This window comes from Glycine max, chromosome 18 (genome assembly GCF_000004515.6).
Source record: "Glycine max cultivar Williams 82 chromosome 18, Glycine_max_v4.0, whole genome shotgun sequence".
Lineage (NCBI taxonomy): Eukaryota > Viridiplantae > Streptophyta > Magnoliopsida > Fabales > Fabaceae > Glycine > Glycine max.
Genome location: NC_038254.2, coordinates 10,250,557 through 10,276,529, shown reverse-complemented (window position 1 = coordinate 10,276,529; position 25,973 = coordinate 10,250,557). Strand labels below are relative to the sequence as shown.

At 35.7% G+C, this 25,973-nt stretch overlaps 1 protein-coding gene across 4 annotated transcripts; it reads left to right on the top strand.

Annotated features, from left to right (window-relative positions):
• Positions 1–4,334: 4,334 nt before the first annotated feature.
• LOC100809285 (ataxin-2 homolog) lies at positions 4,335–24,544 on the top strand. Of its 4 annotated transcripts, none has more exons than XM_003553047.5 (11): positions 4,335–4,710; positions 5,593–5,714; positions 5,812–5,963; positions 20,737–20,818; positions 20,916–20,952; positions 21,459–21,718; positions 22,206–22,445; positions 22,606–22,707; positions 22,852–22,902; positions 23,289–23,370; positions 24,073–24,544. In XM_003553047.5, the coding sequence occupies exons 1-11, from the start codon at positions 4,521–4,523 to the stop codon at positions 24,240–24,242; spliced, it is 1,488 nt and encodes a 495-aa protein (XP_003553095.1). In that variant the 5' UTR covers positions 4,335–4,520; the 3' UTR covers positions 24,243–24,544. The 4 variants fall into 4 exon arrangements, with proteins under 4 accessions (XP_003553095.1, XP_014626343.1, XP_040868253.1 ...); XM_014770857.3 differs by having other exon boundaries at positions 5,812–6,002; XM_041012319.1 differs by lacking the exon at positions 4,335–4,710 and adding an exon at positions 4,759–4,883 and having other exon boundaries at positions 5,812–6,002.
• The last annotated feature ends 1,429 nt before the right edge of the window (positions 24,545–25,973 follow it).

Sequence of the window (25,973 nt, the reverse complement as noted above, 5' to 3'; positions counted from 1 at the left end):
CTAATTTGTAGTACATGGAAGGGACTATGTCGATTAGATGATGTACAACCGCCATGACTCGAATTGGTTCCTATTCTTAATCATGAAATTATGATGTACCCAATGTATAGAACAATTTAATCAATTTTAATGCGCATTATGTTAGTTAATCTATTTATTTATTTAGTCCATAATGTTTATTAATGTCACATGAGCCAAGTGGGAGAATGTAAGAATTAATGTCTCATGTGAGAGGCATGTGACTTATGTAGGGACTACTAAGTAAATAATTAACGATTAAGGGCTAAATTGTAATTGGGCTTAATAGGAGAAGTTTCTAGAGCTAACTACTACTTGATGGGAGTAGTGGTTATAAAAGGGGGTTAATACCCACCAACGTGAAATAAGGTCCCCTTCCTGACCAGAAAGTGCTCTTTTTCTCACCCATAGCCATCAGGAACGGAGAGAGACAGAAAAGAAAGGCCAAAGGAAGCGAAATCCTATTTCTCTCATTTTCAAGGAAATCAAAGTGCACCAGAGAGAAGTTCTTATGGAGAAAGGTACACATCATTATCTATTATTCTTTATTGATTGTTTGTGAGAATCATAGGTTTCAAGATCCTGTTGGTTTTCTATAATTGATAGTCTAGGAAACCCCTTAAGAAATTTTTACATGGTTCACTCAAAATACAACCAGCACAGATAGATGGTTGCTGATCTACAATGAAATGAAATCAATAATATATAGATGCACAAGATCTTTGAATCCAAATCCGCTTATCTTTCCACATTGTCTAATTAAGAGACGACAAAGATTAAATTTTCCCATCTTTCTCAACATCTAGCAACTTCCCAATTTTCAACAACCATAGTTAATGTTCTAAATTGCAGCAGTGGTTTTGTTGCAATCCTTCACATTGCAAACAAATGTGGCTAATGCAGTTATAATTCCAGTTGTGGAGAGCCCAAAAACCACCAAAATTGAGTTCTATCAACATTTTGATCATGACTATTTCTGTTGTTCAATTCAACATTTTGCAGTTTGATTATCATGACTCAAAAAACCATGACAAAGCCAAACTAGTTAATGACATCAATAATCAAATCACCACTGAGAACACAATTGAATTGAGCACAAAAAACAACAATTTTGAGCAATAAAACACCTTCCACAGGCCCTGCAATGGGCGAGTTGGAGTCGGCGAGCAGTTGATAATCTTGAAAAAATGTTGAGGCTCCCACTTCCTCCTGGAGAGCCTCTCCTTCTCGCGTTCCCTCTGCCTCTTGGACCTATCACTCCCGGGGCTCCACGGGTTCGTGAAATGCTGGTAAATCTCCGCCATCAGTCTCTTTGGCGGCGATCCGCCCTCCACCACCACGACATCATCATCATCCCCCTTAGCCCGCTTCTCCTCCACATCAAAATGTGTCTTCCCCATGAAACTCACATCCACAACCACCAATTCGCTATAATTCTTGGGTTCGAAATCGGATCTCCTCCGCCAGGATTGAGAAACGTGACCACATGTACCTCCTCGAAGAGGCTCATCCAGAGGAACGACGTTTTGGTGACACTGTAGGTGTTCGAATCGGAGTCGGAAGGGGAAACCCTAGAAGTGGAGATGAAGGATGGGCCCCACTCGAAGAAGAGCAAGGAAGGGATTCCGGTTCCGCTTTGGCACCAGAAGTCGAGGAGATTCTCCCAGCAGTGGAGGGTGTGGTAGAGTTGCTTGAAGGAGATGGTGGGCTTTTGGGCCCATTGGGTGATGCGGATGTGGTAGAGTTGCTTGAAGGGAAACCATGTTGTGGTCGAGGCACCAACTCCCTCAGCGTCGCGATGAAGAAGTTGAAGCGACAAGAAGGAACGCCAGAATGAGAGGGGGGGGGGGCTAGTACACTGCCCGATAAGAGAGAGGGATTTAAAGACGACTTTACGATAATTGTCTTTATTTTGAAGTATTCAAAAACGGTTTCACAAAAACCGTCTTTGAAATGTTCACAATATTTACAAAATTGTCACCGTTATACAAACAAAGATGATTTTTTTATGATCGTCATAGATATTGTGTTGTAAAAAAGAATTTTGTTTTTAGTAGTGATATTCACTCGATTGATAGATTGATCTTTATTGGTATCCACACCCCTAGTGCATAAATACGTGAGAGATTGAGAGTGGATGACACATATGTTGTATAAGACTAGATAGAAAGATAGAATAAAATGGTCCAGGGTGTATTTTTTGTTTTTGAAAGGAAAATATTATATATATATATATATATATATATATATATATAATATTATATATTATAAATTAAGAGTACAAGGGGTTTAGTACTCACTTAGTGCGTTATTTTGAAGTTATATCTTGTGTACTTTAATCAGTTAGCATACTAGAAATTGTGGTTGATGCAGATTAATTCTTATCTATCATCATCTTCAACATGTGATTCTTTCCATGTTATATAAGTGATCATTGATATGAAGCTCTCCATTAAAAATGACTAATTTTCCTTTGATGGCAGGTTTGTGGATGGTAAAAAAGATTGGCATTGGTTGGATTGTCTTCTTATAATGTAGAAGACTACAATTCTCAAAGGAAAAATCATGTACGAGTGCGTTTGGACAGAGAATTTTAACTGAGGAAAGTAATTTATCAGAGAATTTAAATTTCTGTAATTTAGAATTCATTGTTTGGATGCTTTTTATAAAGAATTTAAAATTTTGAAATTTTAAAATAAAATTTTAAACAACTAAAAATTTGGAATTTCAATTTCCTTCTAAAAGGTGAGAAATTGAAATTCTCTTCGTACAGTCTTCTTCAAAAAAACACCGTCTGTGTTCCTAAAATATCGATCGGGTGTGAGCATAGAGGCAGACGTATAACTAGCACACCAACCATATCTTCTCTTTTTTTTTATTCATTTTTTTCATCCTCATAATTTTAATTTTTTTTTACCCAAACACAAAATTTTAAAAATAAAAGAATTTTAATTGAAGTATTTGAAATTTTTAGAATTTAAAATTTCTCAGAATTTTAAATTTCTCCATCCAAACACACTCGTAATAATTTATCTGTATAGCGGAAGAAATAATTTTAATTATTTCCTACTTGAGATGTCATTTGTTTTTCTTAAATTTAGTAAATATACAATATCAATTTAGCAAATATATATTACTACGATAAATTGATTTGGATTGTGTGTTGAATCAAACTTCTGAATGGTCTGCTTTGGATTAAACTTGCTAGTTTCTATACAAAAGTTTATAATAAATATGCCAACTTTTATATGTAAAATAATAAAATTAATTCATTATAATAATCCTTTTTAATATTTTAACTATGATATTAATATTTTATTTACTTTTAGTTTTTGATTAAATATTTTAAATATTATAAATCTATATATAATTATTTTTTTTAACTTTTATCATTATTTTTTACTTTTTGAATATTTATCTAAGCTTTTATCGAGGTGTTGGAAAACTATTTCTAAAATTTAGGATGATTCCAAAAAATTAGAATAATAATATATTTGCCTATTTTAATTTTATCACCCTAAAAGAAGTAACAACTTTTAAAATTTTCAAAAGTCAAAACATACTGAGATTTTCTTTTATTTTTTGTCAAGATAAATTTAAAAAAAAAACTGAACAAAAATATTGAACAAAAATAAAAAAGTATTAGCAATTAGTGATTTACTGGTAGATGTTCTATCTAAATTTTATAAAAATAAAAAATGATTACACACTAACAGTATTATAAAAATTAAAATTTTATATTATCATCTAATCATAATTTAATTTTTTAATTTTTATAATAAATACTTTAAAAGTTATATTAAAGATAAATTATAATTAATGTGTATGATATTTTGTTAGAAATATATATATTAATATTTATATATGGGTCTAAATTAAAGTTACTAGATACAAACAACCTTCATGTTTGATACAATTGTTTCAAAAATTGCAAGCTTTTATTATTATAAAAATAAAGCTCATTGTTGTTTTTTTTAAATGAATATTTATCTAAACTTTTATCAAGGTATTAGAGAACTATTTCGAAAATTTAGGAAGATTCCAAAGAATTAGAATAATTATAACAATATATTCGTCTATTTTATCTCCCTAAAAGAAGTAAAAGAAATTCAAATTTCAAAAGTCCAAACATCTGAGATATTCTTTAATGCTTTTCAAGATAACTTTATTTTCTTTAAACAGATGAAAAAAATTGAATGAAAATAAAAAATTATTAAAGATTAGCGATTTACTTGGTAGATATTTCATTTGTAGCAAAGTATATATTTACTTAACATAATAAATACATAAATTATTATCAAGTAATACAACAACAAACCCGTGCATATCACACGGGTCACAATTCTAGTTCTAGTATAAGAAACAACACCGTAGGCTTGTTGTGTATCGTGCTCGCTCTTTGTCATAACGAAACTCGTTTTTGCAATTGCCAGATCTCTTCATTCAATTACAACAGCAGAAGAAACAGAAGCTTCTAGAGAGAAAGAAATAGGGAATTGAAGATGGGTTGCAGAAACAGGGACTCAATCACAGAGAATCACACTTCGTCATCATCATCTTCTTCTGATTCACTCAGTGAAGCCTTGCTTTTCACCACCATGTGCATCGTTGGCCACCCCGTCGATGTTCACGTTAAGGATGGCTCTGTCTATTCTGGAATCTTCCACACTGCTTCTGTTCACGCCGACTACGGTTCACTTCCTTTCTCTCTCGTTGATTTCTTCACACTTCTTTTTTCTGAGAAATTCGGTTTTTTTTTTTTTTTTGTAGATTCCCTTGTAGGCTCAAAAGGGTTGTGAGAAATTTCGTGTTTTGGGAAATTCCCATTGCCCTGCTTGAACAATCACGCACAATTTTCATCTGGGGTGGCTTTCTTTGTCTTTGATTTGTTTTTGCTAAAGCATTAATCATAGATCCTGAGACTGTCGATAGTTTTTAGCTTCAATTGTTTTGTGGGGCACTTTTTAGCTGAGAAAATCTGAGGGATTGGATTAGTAATTATTTCTTATAATTGCATTTGTTTTAGGTTTTAAATTATTCATTTGTTTACTATAGATGTTTCCGTTTTTTAGTCCCCGTACGAGTAAAATGGTTATCCTTATAATGCATAAACGTTAAGTTTGATCCTAGCAAACATAATAGAGAAAACTTTCTAACGGTATAAAACCGTTATAAAAATTTTCCGACGGTAAAAACCACAACAAAAAACTATGTAGGAATTAAAACTTATCATTTTCTAATATAGGGACCGAAACTTAAAATGAGGACAACTATAGAGACTGAGTGAATAGTGTAACCTTTGTTTTACTATTGGATCTAGGGGTTACTGAATGGACTTGTTTAACTCTTGGGAGTAAGAAATACATTGGATTCATCTTGTCTATTATTTATATGGACTGATTAAAATGGGTGATCAGATAAGTCAGACCTAGTTGTTAACCCTGTACCAAAAAAAAGACCTAGTTGTTAATATTTTTAATTATTGAGTTTTGGCAGAAAACCTCATTTAAATTTTAGTGAACATCTTTGGTATAAGTAAATTCATAGCATTTCTTTGTTTTGTGTTATGTCTAGGTATTGTTTTGAAGAAAGCAAGGATGACCAAGAAGGGAAAGGGCAACAATAATGTCGGAAATGAGGGCTTCGTGGATACATTAGTGATTCTATCCAGTGATCTTGTGCAAGTTGTAGCTAAGGTAAGAGACTCAGACCATGCAATGTATCTTATGAGTTCAAACATATTTTAATTAGAATGTAACTATGTGCTTAATGTACATGTTGCTTTGTGCATAGGGAGTAATGCTTCATGCAGATGTTGTTGGTGGAAACATAACTGGTGGCGATGAGGAAGCAGTTGCGCATAATGTTTGTTCCGAGAGTCTAACGTGTGAGGTAGAGAATCATACAGGGCCTTTGATGGACACAAAACAGGTTAATCACTCAAGGTACTATGATATCTTCTATTTTGGAGGGCAGCACCTTAGGTGCGTTGTATTTTCTTTCAACCAGTACCCCTGGTACTGTTAAGTTTATCTAATAATATATATTTTCTGCCTTCCAAAAAAAAAAAAAACTATGATATCTGCTATCAAATTCATTTGCATTCATCGAGAGTTGTGTGTTAAGTATACTTAAGTTACTTTATTACTGACATCCAGCAGAAGCATTCACTGTATATTCTTTGCTTGCCAATTGCCATCTTATCTTTTGGTTTTATACTTTATCAATGCAGAAAAAAATCCCATCATGCACACACATCCTGGCATGCCATTGTTGAGTAATTTTTTCTATAAATTTTTTTATTTAAATAAGTGGGTGCTTTTCTGTCATTTGCTAATTTCCAATAGTTGCAACCTAAGTTAATGTGTTCAAATGCTCTCACAACTTGAATTTGCTGGTTGCTCAAGTATTCACTATCTTATTTAGCTAACAAAATATGTATAATTTTTGTTAAACACCAGTTTATCTCTTTCTCCTTTGGCTCGGGCCTAAATTTGTATTCTTCATGTAACCTGTTTATTATGAATATGATGATCATGAAGCTTTGTCCATTTACAAACTCCGGTAACTGGTTAACTCTTTTTTTTTTTTTTTACTTTTATCGAGTTATGAAAGCTTAGAATTCAAAGCTTATCTAGAAAATGGAAAAATAATGTCAGATAAGGCTACAAAAGGAAATAAGAGTGTCAGGTGGCTTGTGTCCCACAGGCTTGTATGTGATGAATTTTTTGTGCATCAGCTTTAGTCCTGCATACTTAACATGATAAAGATTGGCATAAGTAGCTTACTACCGGTATTAGTAGCGGGGGCTTAAGCATCTCAGTCCTTTGATTTGGACTTGTTCAAGCTACAATACTACATTGTTAAGTGATAGTTGGGGTGTTACCAAATGGTATTAGGGCATGATTTTATCATGATATGTGCAGGGTTTTAAATAGCACGCTATAGTGGCATAGCAGTGCAGAGCGACCCCCACCTGCTGCAGGGGATGCCATAGCAGAGTGGTTGGTAGTGGTTGTAGCAGACCAGATAGCTGGATGAATAGTGTCACTATGTTGATTCCAAAAAAAAGTCCTTTGAATAGAGACATTAGGGCTTTTGGGGAGGGGAGATAGCTATTTGGTGGGATTTCAATTCCCAAAAATGAAATCTACAGTAGTGAAAATGATAAAGAAGACTTGTATTTGACTTTTGTTGGTATTTACTTGCTGAGACACCTATGACTTTTTATTGTCAATTATGAATTATGAATGTCAATTATTGAGTAATTTTTATCATTTTTGAGAACTTATATTTGTATAGTATATATTTACTTTATATAAAGTGGATAACAATTTCAAAATAACTGCTATCCAGTTATTCACTATCATGCTATAGTGTTTTTGGGTCTGTCTGCGCCGCTATCTGGTATTTAAAACACTGGATATGTGGGTTATACATATTGAGGACACTTTCCAAGAGGGATGGACTTTTAAGCAATGTTGTTAATGGCGGATGGCGGTTCATGGCGGAAAGTCAAAAATCCGCCATAAAAATATGGCGGATGGCGTAGCGGAAAATGGCGGATGTCATGGCGGACACAAAAAAAAAAAAAACATATATATAAACTCATTGAAATTGAAAAAAACAAAAGATTGCATTCAAATAAACTAAAAAAGTTTCATAAGTTCATACAATAATCAAGTACCAACACCAAATAAACTCATTAAAGAGTTCAAAATAAGAAAATGATAAAAACATAATGCAAAGTGCAAAGTGAAGGTTGAGGCTCTAATCATCTTCTCCAATCCCAACATAATCATCTTCGTTGTTATCATATGGTAATGGAGCATCTCCCTCTCCCTCTTCCCCATCAGACGCCTCAAAATTGACCATGATTTCTTCTTCTTCAGATTCAACATCAATATTCTCCTCAACATCTAGATCCTCATCATTTTCTTGGACTGCTTTTTGCTTCCTTGATGAAGATCCAACAACCATTGCCTGTTTTTTAGAAGTTTGGGCAGCAGCAACACTTGTTTTTTGCTTTTTCCGCCTAGTATACATCCTACACTCTCCAACCCCCGAAGCCTGATACACAGTTGCCCAATTTAGAGCATCATCATCTTCAAATACCAAATCATTTCCAGCATCATTATCATCATCTTGATCCATCTCTCCCACGAGCCATTCATTGCATACATCAATATCATTAAGAGAAATTGGATCAATTTCATCTCTTGCATTATATCTTTGCTTCAATTGTTGGTTGTATTTGACAAACACCAAATCATGCAACCTCTTGTGCTCAAGCTTATTTCTTTTTTTGGAATGAATCTACAACATAACAAATAAATGTTGATTTCAATCTCAAATATACTCCAAATATAACTTGATCATCAAAATTAAATAAAATTAAAAAGTATAGTTAGAGTTTTGTCACAATTACTTGCTCAAACACACTCCAATTTCTTTCACATCCTGAAGCACTGCAAGTCAAACTCAAAATCTTAATAGCCAGCTTCTGCAAATTTGGAGTTTGTGACCCAAACATTCGCCACCAATATTCTACAATACCAATTACCAACCAAGAGCATAACTTAGAATTCTGAATTCTAACACTAATACATAAAAAAAATAGTATGATAAAAGTTTCTTACTAGGAGAATGGGTTTTCCTTTGAGCCATTGCAAAGTCGGAACCAAAGTGGTCAGCACCAATCTTGTAAAGATGCAACTCGGTTAGAATTTTCTGTTGCACATCAAATTGTGGAATCAACTTCTTAATGCACTCAAACAAACCATTGGTGACCTCAAAATCAAACTCTAAGTCAGTGTTGTCATAAAAGAACTCTGGATTTAAGAAGTGGGCAGCTGCATGCAATGGCCTATGAAGCTGACAATTCCATCTTTTATCAATGATTTCAAACACATCTTTGTACTTGCTTTCATTGTTGTTGAAAGACTTCATAATTGTTTCTTTTGCCTTGTCCATTGCTTCATAAATATAGCCCATGGCTGGTTTCCTTTCACCATCCACAAGACGAAGCACTTTCACAAGTGGAGCCATGACTTTAAGAGTGTAAACCACACTATTCCAAAAAGAAGGCATGAGCACTACCTTTGCAGCTTCTTTTCCCTTAGGCTCCTTAGATAGCTTGTTCAAGGTCCATTCATCAGAAGTAAACATTTTTCTAATATTGGCTTTCTCTTTGTGAAGCCTTTCCAAGGTTAGATAAGAAGTGGCAAATCTAGTAATAGCATGTCTCACCAATTCCCTCTTGTTTGTAAAATTTCTCAACAAACTTAAGGTACTAGAATGGGCATAGATAAACCCAACTAGATTAATTGCCCTTCTAATGGTCTTCCTTATCAAGGGAAGCTTCCCAATATCTTCAAGCATCAAATCAATACAATGAGCTGCACAAGGAGTCCAATAAATATGTTTCCTTTTCTCCTCCAACAATTTACCCGCTAAAACATAGTTGCTCCCATTATCGGTTACAACTTGAACAACATTCTCTTCTCCAACTTCCTCCACAATGGCATCAAGCAACTCAAAAAGCTTTTCACCTGTCTTCACAAAATCAGAGCCATCAACAGACTTCAAAAACATGGTACCAGCTTGAGAGTTAATCAAAAAATTAATGATGCATCTTTGTTTCCGATCAGTCCATGCATCGGACATAATAGTACAACCATACTTGACCCATTGCTCCCTATGGCCTTTCATCAAATTTTCAGTATATTCAACTTCCTTCTTCAAGAGTGGAACTCTGATGTCATGATAGCTAGGAATGGGCAAATGTGGCCCATATTGACCAATGGCTGCAACCATGTTCTCAAAGCTTTTCAATGTAATGAGGTTGAATGACAAACCTGCTTGGTACCAAAAGCGAGCAATATGTTGATGCACCTTCAATACTTCATTCTTATCCATTGACTCTCTTATGTTCATTTGCCTCAGCATCTCCATTTTTCTCCGATTGATTGCATTTTCTGGATTCTTACAGAATTTGTCCATTGGTCCTTTTTTAGTCCCACACTTTGTCTTTGCACTTGCAGCAGCATTACAAGAGTCCGCAAACTCATCTTCTTCACTTCCATCACATCCAATCGGTTCACCAAATTCAAAATCTCTTATATTTGCCATATTACCACTGCCAGAAGTACTGTAAGTGGTCCCACTTTTTTTTGTAGCCATATATTCCTTCAACTCTTCGATTACATTTGGGGGAGTTTTCTTGCAAGCTGCAACGTTGCCCGACTTCCCAATCAGGTGTTGTTTGGCTCGGGTTATTCCTCCCTTAGTGATTTTTCCACAAAAATTACAAACAATGGTGTTTGTATCTCCTTCCACTAGTGAATGGCAATATTTCCAGCCTGGGTCTGCCTTATTTTTCCTCGTTGCACTTGCAGTAGCAGCATCGGATGATGGTTTAGCCATTTAAAAGAGGTCTGAACAGAAAAAAAAAAAATTGTGGTGTCAAATACGAAAAAAAAAACAGACTGTTAACAGTAAAAAGGGGTGTCAAATAGCAAAAGGAAAAAAAAAAGCTGTAGACAGAAAAATGGGGTGTCAGACAGCAAAAAGCCCAAAAAAAATTAAAAAAAAAAGAAGCAGACCCGCGTCTTCTTCTTCTTCGTTCGTCTTCTTCCTTCACGGGGTCTTCTTCTTCGTGCGTTGCCGGGGTCTTCTTCTTCGCTCGTCGCCGCCGTTCGTGCGTGCTGCAGGGGGTGGTGTCGCGGCGGCTGGGTGGTGTCGCGGCTGCAGGTAGGCTGTTGGGTGGTGTCGGAGCTCGTCACGGCGGTTCTCGTGTGTGCGGCTGGGTAAGCTCTAGAAGTCGCGTGCGGTTCGTTCATGGGTAGGCTGAAGGCAGGTAAGGATGAAGTTTTTTATTTAATGAATAGCCGGGTAGGGTTGGGTCGGGTCGGCCCAACTCCTACCGCGGACAAAAACCCACGAAATCCGCCATTTCCGCCATTTCCGCCACCCCGCCACGACCGCCATGGCTATGGCGGCCGCCATGGCGCCGCCATCCCAAACCCGCAACGCCACCGCTATTCGGTGGCGTTTTTTCGAAATTCCGCCACAGAAAACCGCCATGGCGCCGCCATGGCCGCCATTTAACAACACTGCTTTTAAGTCGGATCTCCATTTTGCTTTTAAAGAAAGTTTGCTGAATAATGTATTTCATGATAGAACAAAGGAAACTAGAATCATATAAAAAAACTCTTCTCTCATTCTCACCATAAAAATTAAAAAATATAAATTGTTATACAGTATAGACATATAGAAATGTAGAAAGTGGTTTCCTAATTTAACTGCATCATACTTCAATTGAATCAATAGTTTACTGGATTGAAAACAATTTTCAGTAGAAACTATGTTTATAATCTTCATAGGCAGATGGCATTCCCACCTTAATTGTGGTCACCCTTGCCCACCTTAGTTGTGGTGGGTAGCTGTGGGCAGAAGAGGAGTTTGTTGAAGTCCGCCATGGACAAAAGGGGGCGTGTTGAATTCCCACATTGGCTAGAGATAGATAGAGTATATAAGTGGGAAGCAATCCTCACCTTACAAAAATGACGCCATATGCCCGTTCTGCAGAAATAATGAAGAGGATGCAACACACTTATTCTTCAGTTGTGATAAAATTATGGTGCTTTGGTGGGAATCAATGTCTTGGATAAACATGGTGGGAGTATTCCCGCAGAGTCCGAGACATCATTTCCTCCAACATTCCTTCTGCAGGTTGTCTGGTATTTGGTGGATCTCCCTAACATGGTGTATTTGGTGCCACAGAAATAGGATTGTGTTCTCAAATGGCAGTTTCAATGATAACAAATTTTTTTTGCTCAGCAACAATATATATGATATATTAATATGTAGTACCAGTGGTACTAAAATTACAATATATTTGGGGCCAGCTGGTTCCTATGTTTACTGATAGGACCCAAGCCAGCACCACAGCACCCAGCTATGTAACACCCTACTACAAAAATCCATCCCCTTACTCCTAGGCTAGGTACAGAAACCTAATGTTAGATTAGTCGCCCATTGGTTAAAATGTACTGTAAAGTCTTTGTCGTTGGACTTGAGCCATGACCAAAGTAGTAGTAAGGCATCATCCATGACTTTGCTACTGTTGAAACATTGGTTTTGGAAGACTGTTTTATTCCTTTGTTGCCAAATTGTCCACGTTACTGCAACCCACCAGCACTTCCACCTTGTAGACTTTGTGTTACCAACAAGCTGATGCCCATGCTGCAAAAAGTGATCCCTTGGATTTTGTGGAAGTGCAGTCACTACTCCGATCCAAGATTATGACTCCCACCATAGAGGTAGGGTCTTACTGCAGTTAAAGAACAAGTGGGCAGCATCCTCCTCATGATTGCAGCAGAAAGGGCACATGGTGTCGCTCAGCACCACTTGTCAATGATAACAAATTGATGGAGGATGCTCTATTTTTCTGTTGGACATGGCTAAAAAACCTGGAAAAAGGATTTGGCATACCTTTCCACTACTGGTCCAGTAACATCAGGGATGAATTTTGTAATGGGGGGGGGGGGGGGGATTAGTATATCGATACTGGGTAGTATTGTGCCAAACTTACAGTCAGACTTATGGTTACTTAATTATTGCTATATAGCTTGTATTAGGACACCATATTTCTGCATTTTTTGGTGCTGATTTGTATATACAACAGTACGCCTTGTACTGCTTTTCTAATATATTAGTACTTTTGCTGATAATAATAAAAAAAAATCCTCACCTTACAAGCTGGTTTTGTATGGTTGAGTTAGGCTCATAATCCACATTATAACTATGGCTTTTGGTTATTTTTCTAATTTACATAATTGCAATTGTAGTATATAATTATATATGATATGATACATGATAACAACTCTTAAGATTTTTCACATTGAAACAAAAATATCAAGCCAAATTCATTAAATCATTAGAAATAGAGGATGCATGGCTGATCCCAAAAACAAAAAAAAAAAACCCCCTTATTCAGCATGAAGAATATGTTGATGCAATTCAGCATGAAGAATATGTTGATGCAATTTTGGAAGGACTACCACAGGACTATGCTCCGGTCGTCTCTGTTATTGAGAGCAAGTTCGAGACTCCTCCAATCACAGAGATCGAAGCACTGCTACTCACACGAGTCACAATCCAATCGATTTAGCAAGAAATCGTTCTCTCCCTCAGTGAATTACACTCAATCGTATACGATTCAAATTCGCATGATCATGGTGGTTATGCACGCAGAAATGCCGGTTGCAGTAGCTACTCTGATTGCAGCAGCAATGGTGGTGGCCACTGTGGTGGTGGTTCTGGTTGAGCTCGCAAAGGCCGGTTTGCTAATTTTCAATGTCAGATCTGTCTCAAATATGGTCATACTGCCAATATCTGTTATTACAGATCTGACACCACCTATCAGCCTCATGAATCTCTGGTGTTGTATGATTCTGCTACACTGCAACCTGTGCAGTATAGTAGCTCACAGTCACAGGCTAATTCTAAAATTTAGCAAACGCTAAGAGTCAGAAACTCAGAATCAACCTGCTTCTACTCAAGCTACTCCTAGTGCAATGCTAGCTAACTCGTCTTCTCAAGACAATGCTAATTTAATGTGGATCCTGACTCGGGAGCTTCATTCCATGTGACTGGAGAACCACAAAATATTCATCAGCTTGGTCACTTTGATGGACCAGATCAGATTTATATTTGGTAGTTGTGAAGGTTTAAAAAATCTTGGTTCTGGTTGTTCTTCTTTTAAGTCCCCTTCCCCACTAATCCTATTTTTCCTCTTTATCTTCATAACTTGTTACATGTTCCCTCAATCACTAAAAATTTGTTAGGTGTCAATAAATTTTCCAAAGATAATGGAGTTTATGTTGAATTATTTCCTCACTTTTGCACTGTTAAATCACTGGCAACCAATGAAGTCTTACATCAAGGCGTTGTTGGTAGTGATGGCCTCTATTCACTTCATAATCTCAAGCCACCCTAATGCTCATGTATTGAGACTTGTCTTGAATCATTCTAAGATAAATCCATCAAATAAAATTATGGATTTTTGTTCAGCTTGTTGTGTAGGGAAGTCTCATAGACTTCCCTCTTCTATGTCTGAAACTGTTTACTCTACACCTTTGGAATTAATCTTTAGTGATCTTTGGAGACCATCACATATTCCTTCAACAAATGGCTATTTGGATTATGTTTCATTTGTTGATGCTTTTTCTAGGTTTACCTGGATCTATCCCTTAAAACTTAAATCTGAAACTTTCACTGTGTTTCAAAATTTTAAATTCCTTGTTGAGCTTCAGTTTAATACTAAAATTAAAAGTATTCAAACTGATTTGGTCACTCATTACAACATCTGGTCTAGCAACCTTAGCATAGGTTTTAGCATGTAGCTGTGGTTTGGATCTTAGATTAATTCTACACATTAGTCTTATCTATGTAGCTGAACTTGGTTCCTAGCATGACTTCATTAAGTCTGTCTTGGATCCAATTCTCTGGTTTCCTATATGTTTTATCGGTACCTCTGGTACTCAATTAATATATATATATTATTCTTTGCTGATCAAAAAAAAAATTCAAACTGATTTGGGGAGGGGGGGGGGGGGGGGGGTACAGACCCTTTACTTCATTTTTTACCACTCATGGTATTACACAATTACACATAGGCTCATTTGCTCTCATACTCACATCAAAATGGTGTAGTTGAGAGGAAACACAGACACATAACTGAATTGGGCTTAACTTTACTTCACAATGCTTCTCTTCCCTTAAAGTTTTGGGACTTTGCCTTTAGCACTGTTGTGTACTTAATGAACTTTGATGTCCCTTATACTGTCCTATATAAACAATCCCCTGATTATAATTTTCTAAAAACCTTTGGGTGTGCTTGCTTTCCATTTTGAAGACCTTATCAAAATCACAAATTAGACTTCAGATCTCAATAGTGTGTTTTCTTGGGATACTCTAATTCTCACAAAGGCTATCAATATTTGTTCCCCCTCAGGTTGCATTTTCATTTCAAAGGATGTAGTTTTTAATGAGAATAGGTTTCCCTATTCTGAACTATTTCCTCAGTCCTCAAATTCCATGTCCTCTGCTCCTCAGTATTTTAGTTTTATCCCTACCTTCCCCACTTTAACTCAAACACCACCTAATGCACCTATTCCAAACACTGTTTCTTACCCAATTCCCACTCCCTTACATACTGGCCCACCCTCAAACACTGCTTCTGAACCTAGTTCTGTTGCTTCTCCAGTTAACTCTTCTGCATTTTCTGATCATAGTAATCAGCAATCTGTTGAATCCGAAAATCTGTCTCAGCAACAACTACAAGTTGTCTCTGTTCCTATGTCTAATGAATCCAATAACAGATCTGCTGTTCCTTCTAATCATTCTCCTATTCTCCATCAATCTGATCCTCCTACTTGGTCTAATAATTCTTCTTCTGAATCTGAACATCAATCACCCTCTAGACCTCCTAATGTGCACCCTATGCAAACAAGATCCACATCTGGTTTTCATAACCCAAGAATTCATCCTTCACTCTTTTTGACTCATTGTGAGCCTAGAGGTGTCAAACAAGCAATGGCTGATCCTAATTGGCTGTCTGCTATGCAGCTGGAATACAATGCTTTGATAAATAATCATACGTGGGATCTTGTTCCCTTACCCCCTAACAGGAAAGCAGTTGGTTGCAAGTGGGTATTTCAAGTGAAGGAAAATGCAGATGGGACAATTAATAAATACAAGGCTCGGTTGGTAGCCAGGGGTTTCATCAAGTACATGGCTTTGATTTTCATGAAACTTTTCCCCCTGTTGTTAAACCTATCCCAATCAGAATTATAATCACTCTTGCTTTAACTAACATCTGGGATTTATTCCAATTGGATGTTAATAATGTCTTTCTCAATGGCATTCTTGAGGAAACAGTGTACATGGTTCAGTCACCAGGATTTGAGAGCTCAGACAAGTCCTTAGTTTGCAAACTGAATAAAGCTCTTTATGGCTTAAAGCAAACACCTCAACAGTGGTTTGACAAACTTAAAACTACCCTTATTCAGCTTGGATTCAGTTCAAGTAAATGTGATCCTTCATTGTCCAGTTACAAACACAACTCTCACATTGTTTACCTATTGGTTTATGTTGATGACAACACTTCTGTTTCTTTCATTCCACAACTTACTCACTACATTGTAGTTTTTCCCTAAAACAGCTTGGGAAGCTTGATTATTTTCTAGGTATTGAAATTAATTATCTACATGACAAGACTGTGCTTATGACTCAAAGCAATTACATAAGGAATCTATTACACAAGACAAAAATAGTTTCAACCTATATCATATCTTATGACTTCAACTTGTAAATTTTCAAAATCTGATTGACCTATTTCAGGATCCTACACTCAATAAATCAGTCATTGGAGCATTACAATATGCTACTCTTACCTGACTAGAAATTAGCTACGTTGTGTGTCAATTAATATCTTAAGGGAATTATTTCTTATGGTTTTCATATGAAAACAGCTTCTGTGGATAAATCGTTGTCTGTTTTAACCATGTGTGATGCTGATTGGGCCTCTGATGTAAATGAGAAAATGTCAACGTCTGGCTCTGCAATTTTTCTTGGTCCCAATCTTATATCTTGGTGGTCCTGCAAGCAACAAGTCACTACAAGGTCTAGTATTGAGGTTGAGTACAGAAGCTTGGCACAGTCCTCAACAGAACTCACCTGGGTTGGTTCAAGCTCTATTGAAGTAGTTGGATGTCCATTTTTCTCCTCCAATTCTGCTCTGTGATAATCAAAGTGTTATTGCTATAGCACATAATCCTGTCTTCCACTCTCAGGCTAAGCATATGGAAATTGCTGTTTTCTTTGTTCGTGAACAATGGTTGTCCAAGCAACTGCTCTGGATCAACGGGCAAGCCACTTTCTCCTAATCGCTTTGAGTTTCTTAGGGGAAAACTCAATGTGAAGGATTTCACTTGTAGAAATTCTCGCCCTTGAGTTTGAGGGGGGTATTATGTTATATATGTAAATAACCAGTTATTCAATTCAATTGGAATCAGTTAATGAATCTGTTAGGTTGGTTAGTGTAGGTATTAACTGTTAACCAACTATTAACAATTAGTTACAGCTGTACTGAGAGCTTATATAACCTCAATCTGTAACCCTTTCTCATTTAAGCAATGAATAAACATTATGCTTCATTTTTATCTCTAAATTCTCTCTGAATTTCTCTCACTCTCCCGAGGACTGGACATCTGTTGGTGGGGTCCAATAGTGGCCTAATCGCGGGTGGTGTGATTAGCCCAACAACAATCACTAAGATAGGCTTTAATACCATCTTAGAATGTAGGTTATGGGCCTAAGTCCTAACTTTTTTTTTTGAAGGGCCAAAGATATATATATATATATATATATATATATATATATATATATATATATATATATATATATATATATATATATATATATATATATTAATGAAACTGAAACACAGCAGCACCAGAGGTACTGCTGGTGATTGATACAAATGAAAAACATACAAAAAGAAATCAAGCCCCCTAGAAGCAAACTGAAAAATCAAATACAACCCATCCCCAACAGAACTGAGAAATCAGTTAACCAAAGAATTGCACTATATTAGACGACCAAAAGTTGAAGGATTGGCAGAAGTTTTTGTCTCTGGTTTTTAGCCATGACCACATAAGGAATAAGGCATCTTCCATCACTTTCAAAGGCTCAAAACTCTTGCCTTGGAAAAGCATAGAGTTCCTATGCTGCCATATGGAGCTTGTTAGGGCAATCCACCAACAACGCCAATGATTTTGCTTTTTACCATCTCCAAAACCCTCACAGAATTGGATATAATGATTTGCTGGGGATTCAGCCAGGGGACCGACCATCCTGTTCCAGCTCATGGATTCCCACCATAAAGCAATAGTGGCCTTGCAGTTGAAAAACAAGTGGCCAGCCTCCTCTTGATGAGATCTACAAAAAGGGCAGGTGTAGTCTGGAATGGACACATTTCTTTTAAAAAGATTGTGTCTAGTGGGTAACCTGTTTTTTAAAATTCTCCAAGCAAATACCGCAGCTCTTGGGGGTATGTTAAGTTTCCAAAACGACTTGTAGATATTAGGGTGAGGGAGATTTCTATTGACATTGGTCAACAGACTATAGGCTGACTTAGATGAGTAGAGGCCCGAAGGATCTGCTAACCACCTCATGGTATCCTTCAAATGAGGCTGAATATGAACATTGCTGATTAGGTCCATAAAAGTAACTTGTAAGGTAAAGGTTGTCCCCCACTTAATACTTTAATTTGGCCATATCACTAGTTGATGTGGGATCTCCAATAAACCAAAAATAGAAGTTGTCCTCTTTATGGATGATTTCAAGAAAGGAATGAGATTGATACTATTCCTATTTATAGACAATAGAAGTTGATTTATGGTAACAATGATTTATAATTTTTTTTTTTTTTTAGTAATGTCTAACAACCATGTTCTTAATTTGGATTTGAAAAATGCAACTATATACTTAGTATGTTTTATGAATTTGTATACATATCTAAATGTGCTTCTCACATGCATCATATCCTATATATTTTTAGAATAATCATATATAGCCATGTCATATTGTATGGTATGAAGTATGATTCCAATTTGTTAACAATCTTTTTTTTTTTTATCAGCAAAGATAGTGTAGTATTATATATGAAATTGAGTACCAGAGGTACCGATACATAGAGACCAGTAGGATGGTTCCCAAGGGCAGACTAGGGCAGTCTCGAAGGGAACCAAAACTGGAAAGAGAAATACATGTAAGAAGACCCTAAAACTCTAACCTTATCTAACAGCAAAAACCTCTGTGAGGTTAGATGACCAATGATTAAAATTAGTTACGAAATCCTTCTCATAGTTTCTTAACCATGTCCAAAACAGAAATGTGGCATCCTCCATCAGTTTGTTTCCATTGAAAATCCCATTTGAGAAAATAATGTTATTTCTCATCTGCCATACTGACCATGTGAGTGCCACCCACCAGACCTTCCACCTACTAATACAAATACCTTTCACCCCATCAATCATATGTTGGGCAAAATGTTGCCTTTGGTGCTTTGGAAAAACAGTGGAGATGTTCACCCAAGATGTGGTTTCCCACCAGAGAGGCAAGATTTTGCTGCTTTGGAAGAAAAGATGTGGTGTATCTTCCGCTGTGCTTCTGCAGAAAGGGCAAGTTTGGTCCTGGATTTCCACCTACCGCCTATTTAAGTTTGCTTTAGTGGGCAATCTGTCTCGAAGTAACCTCGAAACGAAAATTGCAGCTTTTGATGGAATCCGCAGCTTCCATAATTGCTCAAAATCTGCAACGTCTGCCCCCTGCACTACAACTCCCCTTAGCATGTCATAATCAGATTTTGCTGAGTATTGGCCAGAGGGTTCTGGTTTCCAAACCCAGTCATCCCTGCAGTTCAGCTGGACCCTCACTCCTGTCATCTCATTAATGAAATTATCAGCCATAGATACCTCACAATCGAATAAGTGTCGCCTCCAATGGAAATCCCATTCCCAGCCAGTAACTTTGTGATCTCCCATTTGCTGAATAAGGTAATTCTGTTGACAAGAAATAAGGTAGAGCCTTGGGTATTTAGTCTTAATCATGGTAGTCAGAAATCAGAATCATGTCCCAACTCGTATCGCACGATTCTCGCTTCTGGCATATGCCTGGGCATGTTCATCCATGCTCAGAATTGGTAGAATCTCCACTGGAATCAATGAGTTTTTCGAGTTCACGTGGGTCACATTTTTGTGTGCTAACTTTCAGAAATAGATGAAGTTTTTTTCAGTTTTGTGCTTCTAAAAACCGACGCCCATAAACCGAAGCCCAAAAACCAACTTATTTGTGACCCCAACTCTGATAATTGAGAGAGAAAAAATCAAGGAAAACACCTTTGAAGGCATTGCTGCATGTTCTTCAACCTTGCATGAATTCTGCATCGTCTCTAAACCATGACCAAAACTGCTGCAGAAACCACAGCAACCAGAGCTCTTTTCCACCAGTTCCAGAGCTCTTCTTTGCCACATTCGAGGTCATCTCTGACTCTCTGTTTTGTTCCTCTGTCTGTGGCTATGCTCATGTGGTTCACTGGTGAAGGACAAGGACATGGAAAAGGAAGAAATGAGGATATCTTGAGTGATTATGATTTTAATTTGGATAATCTATTTTAGAGGTGTAGCCTAGGTGTTAATGTCTTCTGTCCTGTACTAGGAGTAGGCACTCGGCAGTAGGAACTACTGCAGTATGTTAAGTGTTGTTTGTCATTTATGACTTATGAGTTCTGTATTGAGTTTTAGTCATTGACTTTCCTATGCTTCTTATGAATCTATGATTATGAATTTAAGCTTAATTAAGTATTTGATTTGTGTTATAATTGTTTGTTCACTTATTTATACTATGGATGAATATATAAGAATTTATTTGCATATATATTAATTTTATAAATCTTGTAGAATCTTACGTTTTGAGTTATGATTTCACGTTTTTACAATTCTGCGACTCCTTTCCAAGTCGGAATAGAATCTTGAGTTTGACTACCCTGATCTTAATACAAGAATTTGTTGACTAGAAAGTGATTTAAAAATACAGATTTATGACAGTATTTTATTTCATTTTTGGTTTCTGCCAACTGTTCTTTGACAGACAAGCCGGAGACGACAAGTCAAACTCAAACGGGAAAACTGATAACTGCGGAGAGAAGTCTGAGTTTGTTAATGAAAAAACTGTATGTTGACATATGCATAGCTAGTAACTCTAATCAGGAATTCTGCACATTTTGATGGTTTGAATTTTTTAATTCTAAAGTCTTTGGTTTTTCACAGGATGAAAAGATTCAAAGCCTCAATTCAAGCCATGAAAGTGAGTTAGATCTCTCCGATATCTACTGCATGTAAAATTATGCATATCCACTGTATATCGAAATGGCATAAGTGCATAACTACTAATGATTGTGGATATTTGTCAGTTTGTACACTTCACTGCTTCAGCAATTTGTATGTAAAATGATGCACAATAACTGATAAGGCATGTCAGTTTGTTATCTGATATCAAGATATATATTTAAGAACTTTTATGTGTATGGGCATCCTTTGTTATCCTGATATGAATATACCCTTTTTACAAAGCTGTGGTTACAGAAAATAAAATTTTATCTTCGTCTATTTTTCGTATAATATTATACATAATATTACCTCTCTTTTCTATCTGGTTAACCAACACCTGTTCAATCTAATTTGAGCTATGGCCTGTGGTCACTAACCTTAAATACTTAAATCCCCTAAATCCCCTATTCCCTGCACAAGATGAGAATATTGCTTTCATAATTCTGTGTTTCCTTATTTAATTCTCTTGTACTTATATTACAGCCGATACATCGCTAGGCCAAGAGGTAGCTGTTGAGCATGGAAGTACAGATAGGACATCAATTCCTTCTGATAATGGATTACTCTGCAACAACACCCCTGCATCTGTTAAGGCCAGTGATCGGAATAGTGAAAGGTCTACTTCTGCAGACTCTGTCTCTACAAATTTAACCCAAGGTGTGGATCTCATCCAAGATTCACAACCAGCAAGATCCAATGAAATATCTGTTCCAAGGGGTACAGGTTCTACTAGAAATGCTAAGGTAAATAAATCAGTTTAACTTAAATCAAACAGCTCCTGATAAGATGTAGGTTTGTGTTGTGTCGGATTGGGGGGGTGGGGTGAGGGAGGGAGGGGGTTCTTATCATTGCACAGCATATTAGATACATATGTGTATCTTATTTGATGCATTTTATTAACTGAATATCATTTTGGAAGCTTACTGTCGTCAATATGGATCATCATCAGGTCTTCACATATCATATCAATTCATCTCCCAAGTACTCTCTTAGCTACACTATTCCTAAACATTTTTGACTTCGTTATCCATTATCTTTTCATGTTTTGCTCCTTATATATGTCATCCACCATTTTAAAATCCTATATTGATTTAAATTTTCAAAAGATTTTAGTTTGGTTTACCAAACAGCATAATAGAATAGCTAGTGCCAAGTTTAAAATAATATGATAATTTCTTTTAATCGATGTTGATATACTTTTAACAATTTCTTCTTGTGGCATTCTCTTAGGAATTTAAGCTCAATCCAGCTGCCAAAACCTTCTCTCCATCTTTTGTGAATCCCATGCCAGCAACTTCGGCTGCAAACATGGTATACATACCAAATAGCTCTCCTCCAGTACCTGTTACTATTCAACCTGAAGTTGGATTCAATACTTTTGCTTCTCGGCCATCAATGCCTGTTAAGGTTTCACAGTATAGTAATTTGACGGTGGGAAATGGTGGCAGTGGCTCTCAATTTTCGCAACCTGTACGTATTAATAAATTTGCTGATATTTTGTCTCTCATGTGCATCCATGCCTGCTTGAACTTGTGTATTTGATGCCAAATGTCATAAATGCTGGAACAATCTAAAATCATATAATACTCAGTACTCATTCTAGTTATTTTGTCAATTTCTTTGGCAACAGATTGTTGGACATGTGGCGCATAGAGCCCAACCTCTACGATATGCTACACATTACAATCCTGTTTTGTCTGAACCTGCTTATATGCAACCAAGCTCTCCTGCTGTACGTACAAAAAGATCATATGTTCCGTATATTTAATTTCAGTTTTCTTTTGTAAATTACAATTATTGGTTTAGGAGATTACCGGTATTTTCTGAACTGAAAAATCAGCCACAAGCAAAATATGATCTTTTGTTCTGAATGCAGGTTATGGTTGGACGTTCCCCCCAGTTAGTCTATGTTCAGCCAGTTTCCCATGTAAGATAGGATGCCCTATAATTTTTAGTTTGGCAATCTCTTCAATTTGTCTTGATAAAAGAAAGTTTAAGCCAAAATTTGAAGAAATTAATTTTGTAGAAGATTTAAAAATTAAGGAATTCTCATTGGATAACAAGAGTGCTGCAGCTTTTCAACTATACAACGGATCCTTAAAGGGGACGTGACTTCTAAGAAAATGGATGGCTGTGCTTGTATCTTAATATGTGCCTAATTGAATCAAGAGATAATTGCTACACTTGCTATAAATTTTATATTTATATGGTCAATCAAATCAAATTATAAGCATTTTTTTCCCGCTTGAAATGTTTATTATAATATTTGACCATCATTAGCTTAGTCTTTTTACATTTTACTTGTCATTGTAGGATTTGATTCATGGAACGACGGCTGTCCCACCAGTCTCAGCTCGCCCTCTGATGAATCATGTACAATTTCCAAAGCAGCAGGGTAAAAACTTAATGCTTGTTGAGATATGCGGTCAAAGATTCAAGAAATCATCTTTATTACTGTCCTGTATATAAATTCTTTAGTTACACGGTCAATGAATAACAAACACATTTTGACATGACCTCATTAATATCTTTATATTTTTATGGGGTTTTACTAATGAGTTTCCTAAGTGCAGTTATTAAGTTTTAAAAAATAAAAAGTATTTGAAGAAAAGTACAACATTTAATATATTGGAAACTTAACAAGCTTTTAGTTTTCAATTAATACTTTTTGTTTTCTAATCCTGAACAAGTGTCCTAAGGACACTCCTTAACATTTGCCTTTTTGTTACCATAGCATGTAGTAATTGAAGCTATGCTTATGCTAGAACTGCATATAATCCTGTTTGGATAAATTTCTCCGTAAATACTTACAAGAGAAGACAAAATGAATTGAGTTTCTTCTGTAAGCTAAAATCAATTTATGCACTTTACTTTTATAAAAGTTCTCTCATTTAATTTCTCCAGAAGCTGAAGTGCACAAGTTTATGTTAGTTTGTGAAAAGAAGTTTAATTCATTTTATCTTTTTATTTTCTTTTTCTATAAGTACTTATGGAGAAGTTTATCCCAACAGGACACGTTTCCAATGATTTTGGCATCCAAATTGAAAAATATAGATTACATTTCTTTTGTGATAATAGTTATATTTTCCAAAAGCAGGAGGAACAATTGGTCCAGCAATGCCGGTTTGTGTGCCCCCTCCTGTCTTAACAAGTGGACATCAGCCCTTCACACTTCGAAGCCACATTCCTCTTCTGCAACCTGGCTTTCCTGTCTCTCGACCTATTTCCGTCCCAGGACCAAATGGTTTCTATGGCACCAAGTTTTAGTGAAATTTTTATTCAGATTCTGGTGTTAATATCTCTTTCTTAGTTAAGGCTTATTCTTCTTTTCTTTTCTTTCTAATAGATTATGCTATAAAAATTTTGTCTTCTCTTATTTGTGAGAACTGAGTGTACAGTGGCTTTCAGCTGGTAAAATTTGTTATTGGGAAGTTTTTGGGAGTCCTCATCTGAAGATAAGTTTTTGGGAACCTTTCAAGAGTTGATATTGTATGTTTGACAATTAATCTTGAATGAGTTCGTTATACACATTAAGCATATTGAATGTAGATCTTCCCATTATTTATTTATAATGATCGCTGACAAACTGATGTATTACCCATATAGATCACACAGCACCTCTCTTCATAGTTTAGTTACTGATTTTGTCAATATTGTATATTAATTCTTTAGAATTATTTTTAAAATTATTGGAATATTATTCTCTCAATCTTATTTTACTTTATTAATACATTCTTACTTAAATAGTAACTTTTTGGCTGGTGAGTTTTTCTATTTTCATGGGAATTTAAGAAATTAATATATTCTGGTAAAAAAAATACTACCTTTCAGTCTTATTTATAAGAAATAAGTCCTATTTATAAGATCAGAGGTGCTATTTATTCTCATCAGCTACTCCTTTTCCTTTTTAATCTGAAATATATACGTTGTCATCAATATTCTACAAAATAATCATTAATTACTTAAAAGCATAAGTAACTTTCATGTAATTTTTTACAATTATTAAAGCATTCTCCATAAATATTTTCACAGATACTTTTTTTTAAAGTCGTTAACAATATTTTAAATCTTGCGAAAATTTCTCATTTTTTTTTCAAATATGTGAATTATTAAAATTAAAATATACTCTAAGTAGGCATTAGAATAATTTTGTTGATCAACCATATAACATGCAAGTCTAAGTCTAATTGTATAATATTTTTCTAGCTACTATAATTGTGGTATCTAGTTTTTTAGTGAGATTTTAATGCATTTTCACCCGCTTCGACTCTTTGGACAAGTTGAGACTAATCCTGAGACCGGACTTAGTCACACTTAGGGTGAAAATATCTTCTCTTACGCTTGCGTTTGAAGAATGTGGTCATTGGAGCATTAACTATATGCATTAACTGCATGCATTCTTCATGCTAAAGAACCACTCTTTGTCGCTAGTGTGGTGAACACTACACCATGACAACACTTCCTTTTGTGTTAGAGCAGGTCTGTGCCGTAGAGCGCACCTTTTGATGGGGATTGAGGAATTTCAAAGACTAACTTTTTTATTCTTCATAGGATTCAACAGATTCAAGGACAATGTCTCTACAAACTAGATTTCAAACACAAAGTATTAAATGAAGTCTTAAATGTCATCTTTAATATCATTTCAGATCATGATTTCATCTTGCTAGCATTTGAAACATCAAATGTGAACTTCAAGAAACATGTTATGATAGCGCATAAGATGTAGTTTTTAACCTTATATTTGTTTACATCTAATTAAAATAATTAAGCATCCCGATTCGTCTTAAAGACACAAATGTCTTTTGACTTAAAATCTCTCCTTTTTGATGATTTAAAAGAAAAAACAAAAATTTAAAAGTTGAAGACAGACTTATAAGATTTAACATTAAATCATTAGTCAGTCTTATCAGATGCAAAAAGTATATATCATAAATAGATCATAATGCATCATAAGACTTTGAGATAAAGTTTGAATACATAACAAAAAACATCTTATTT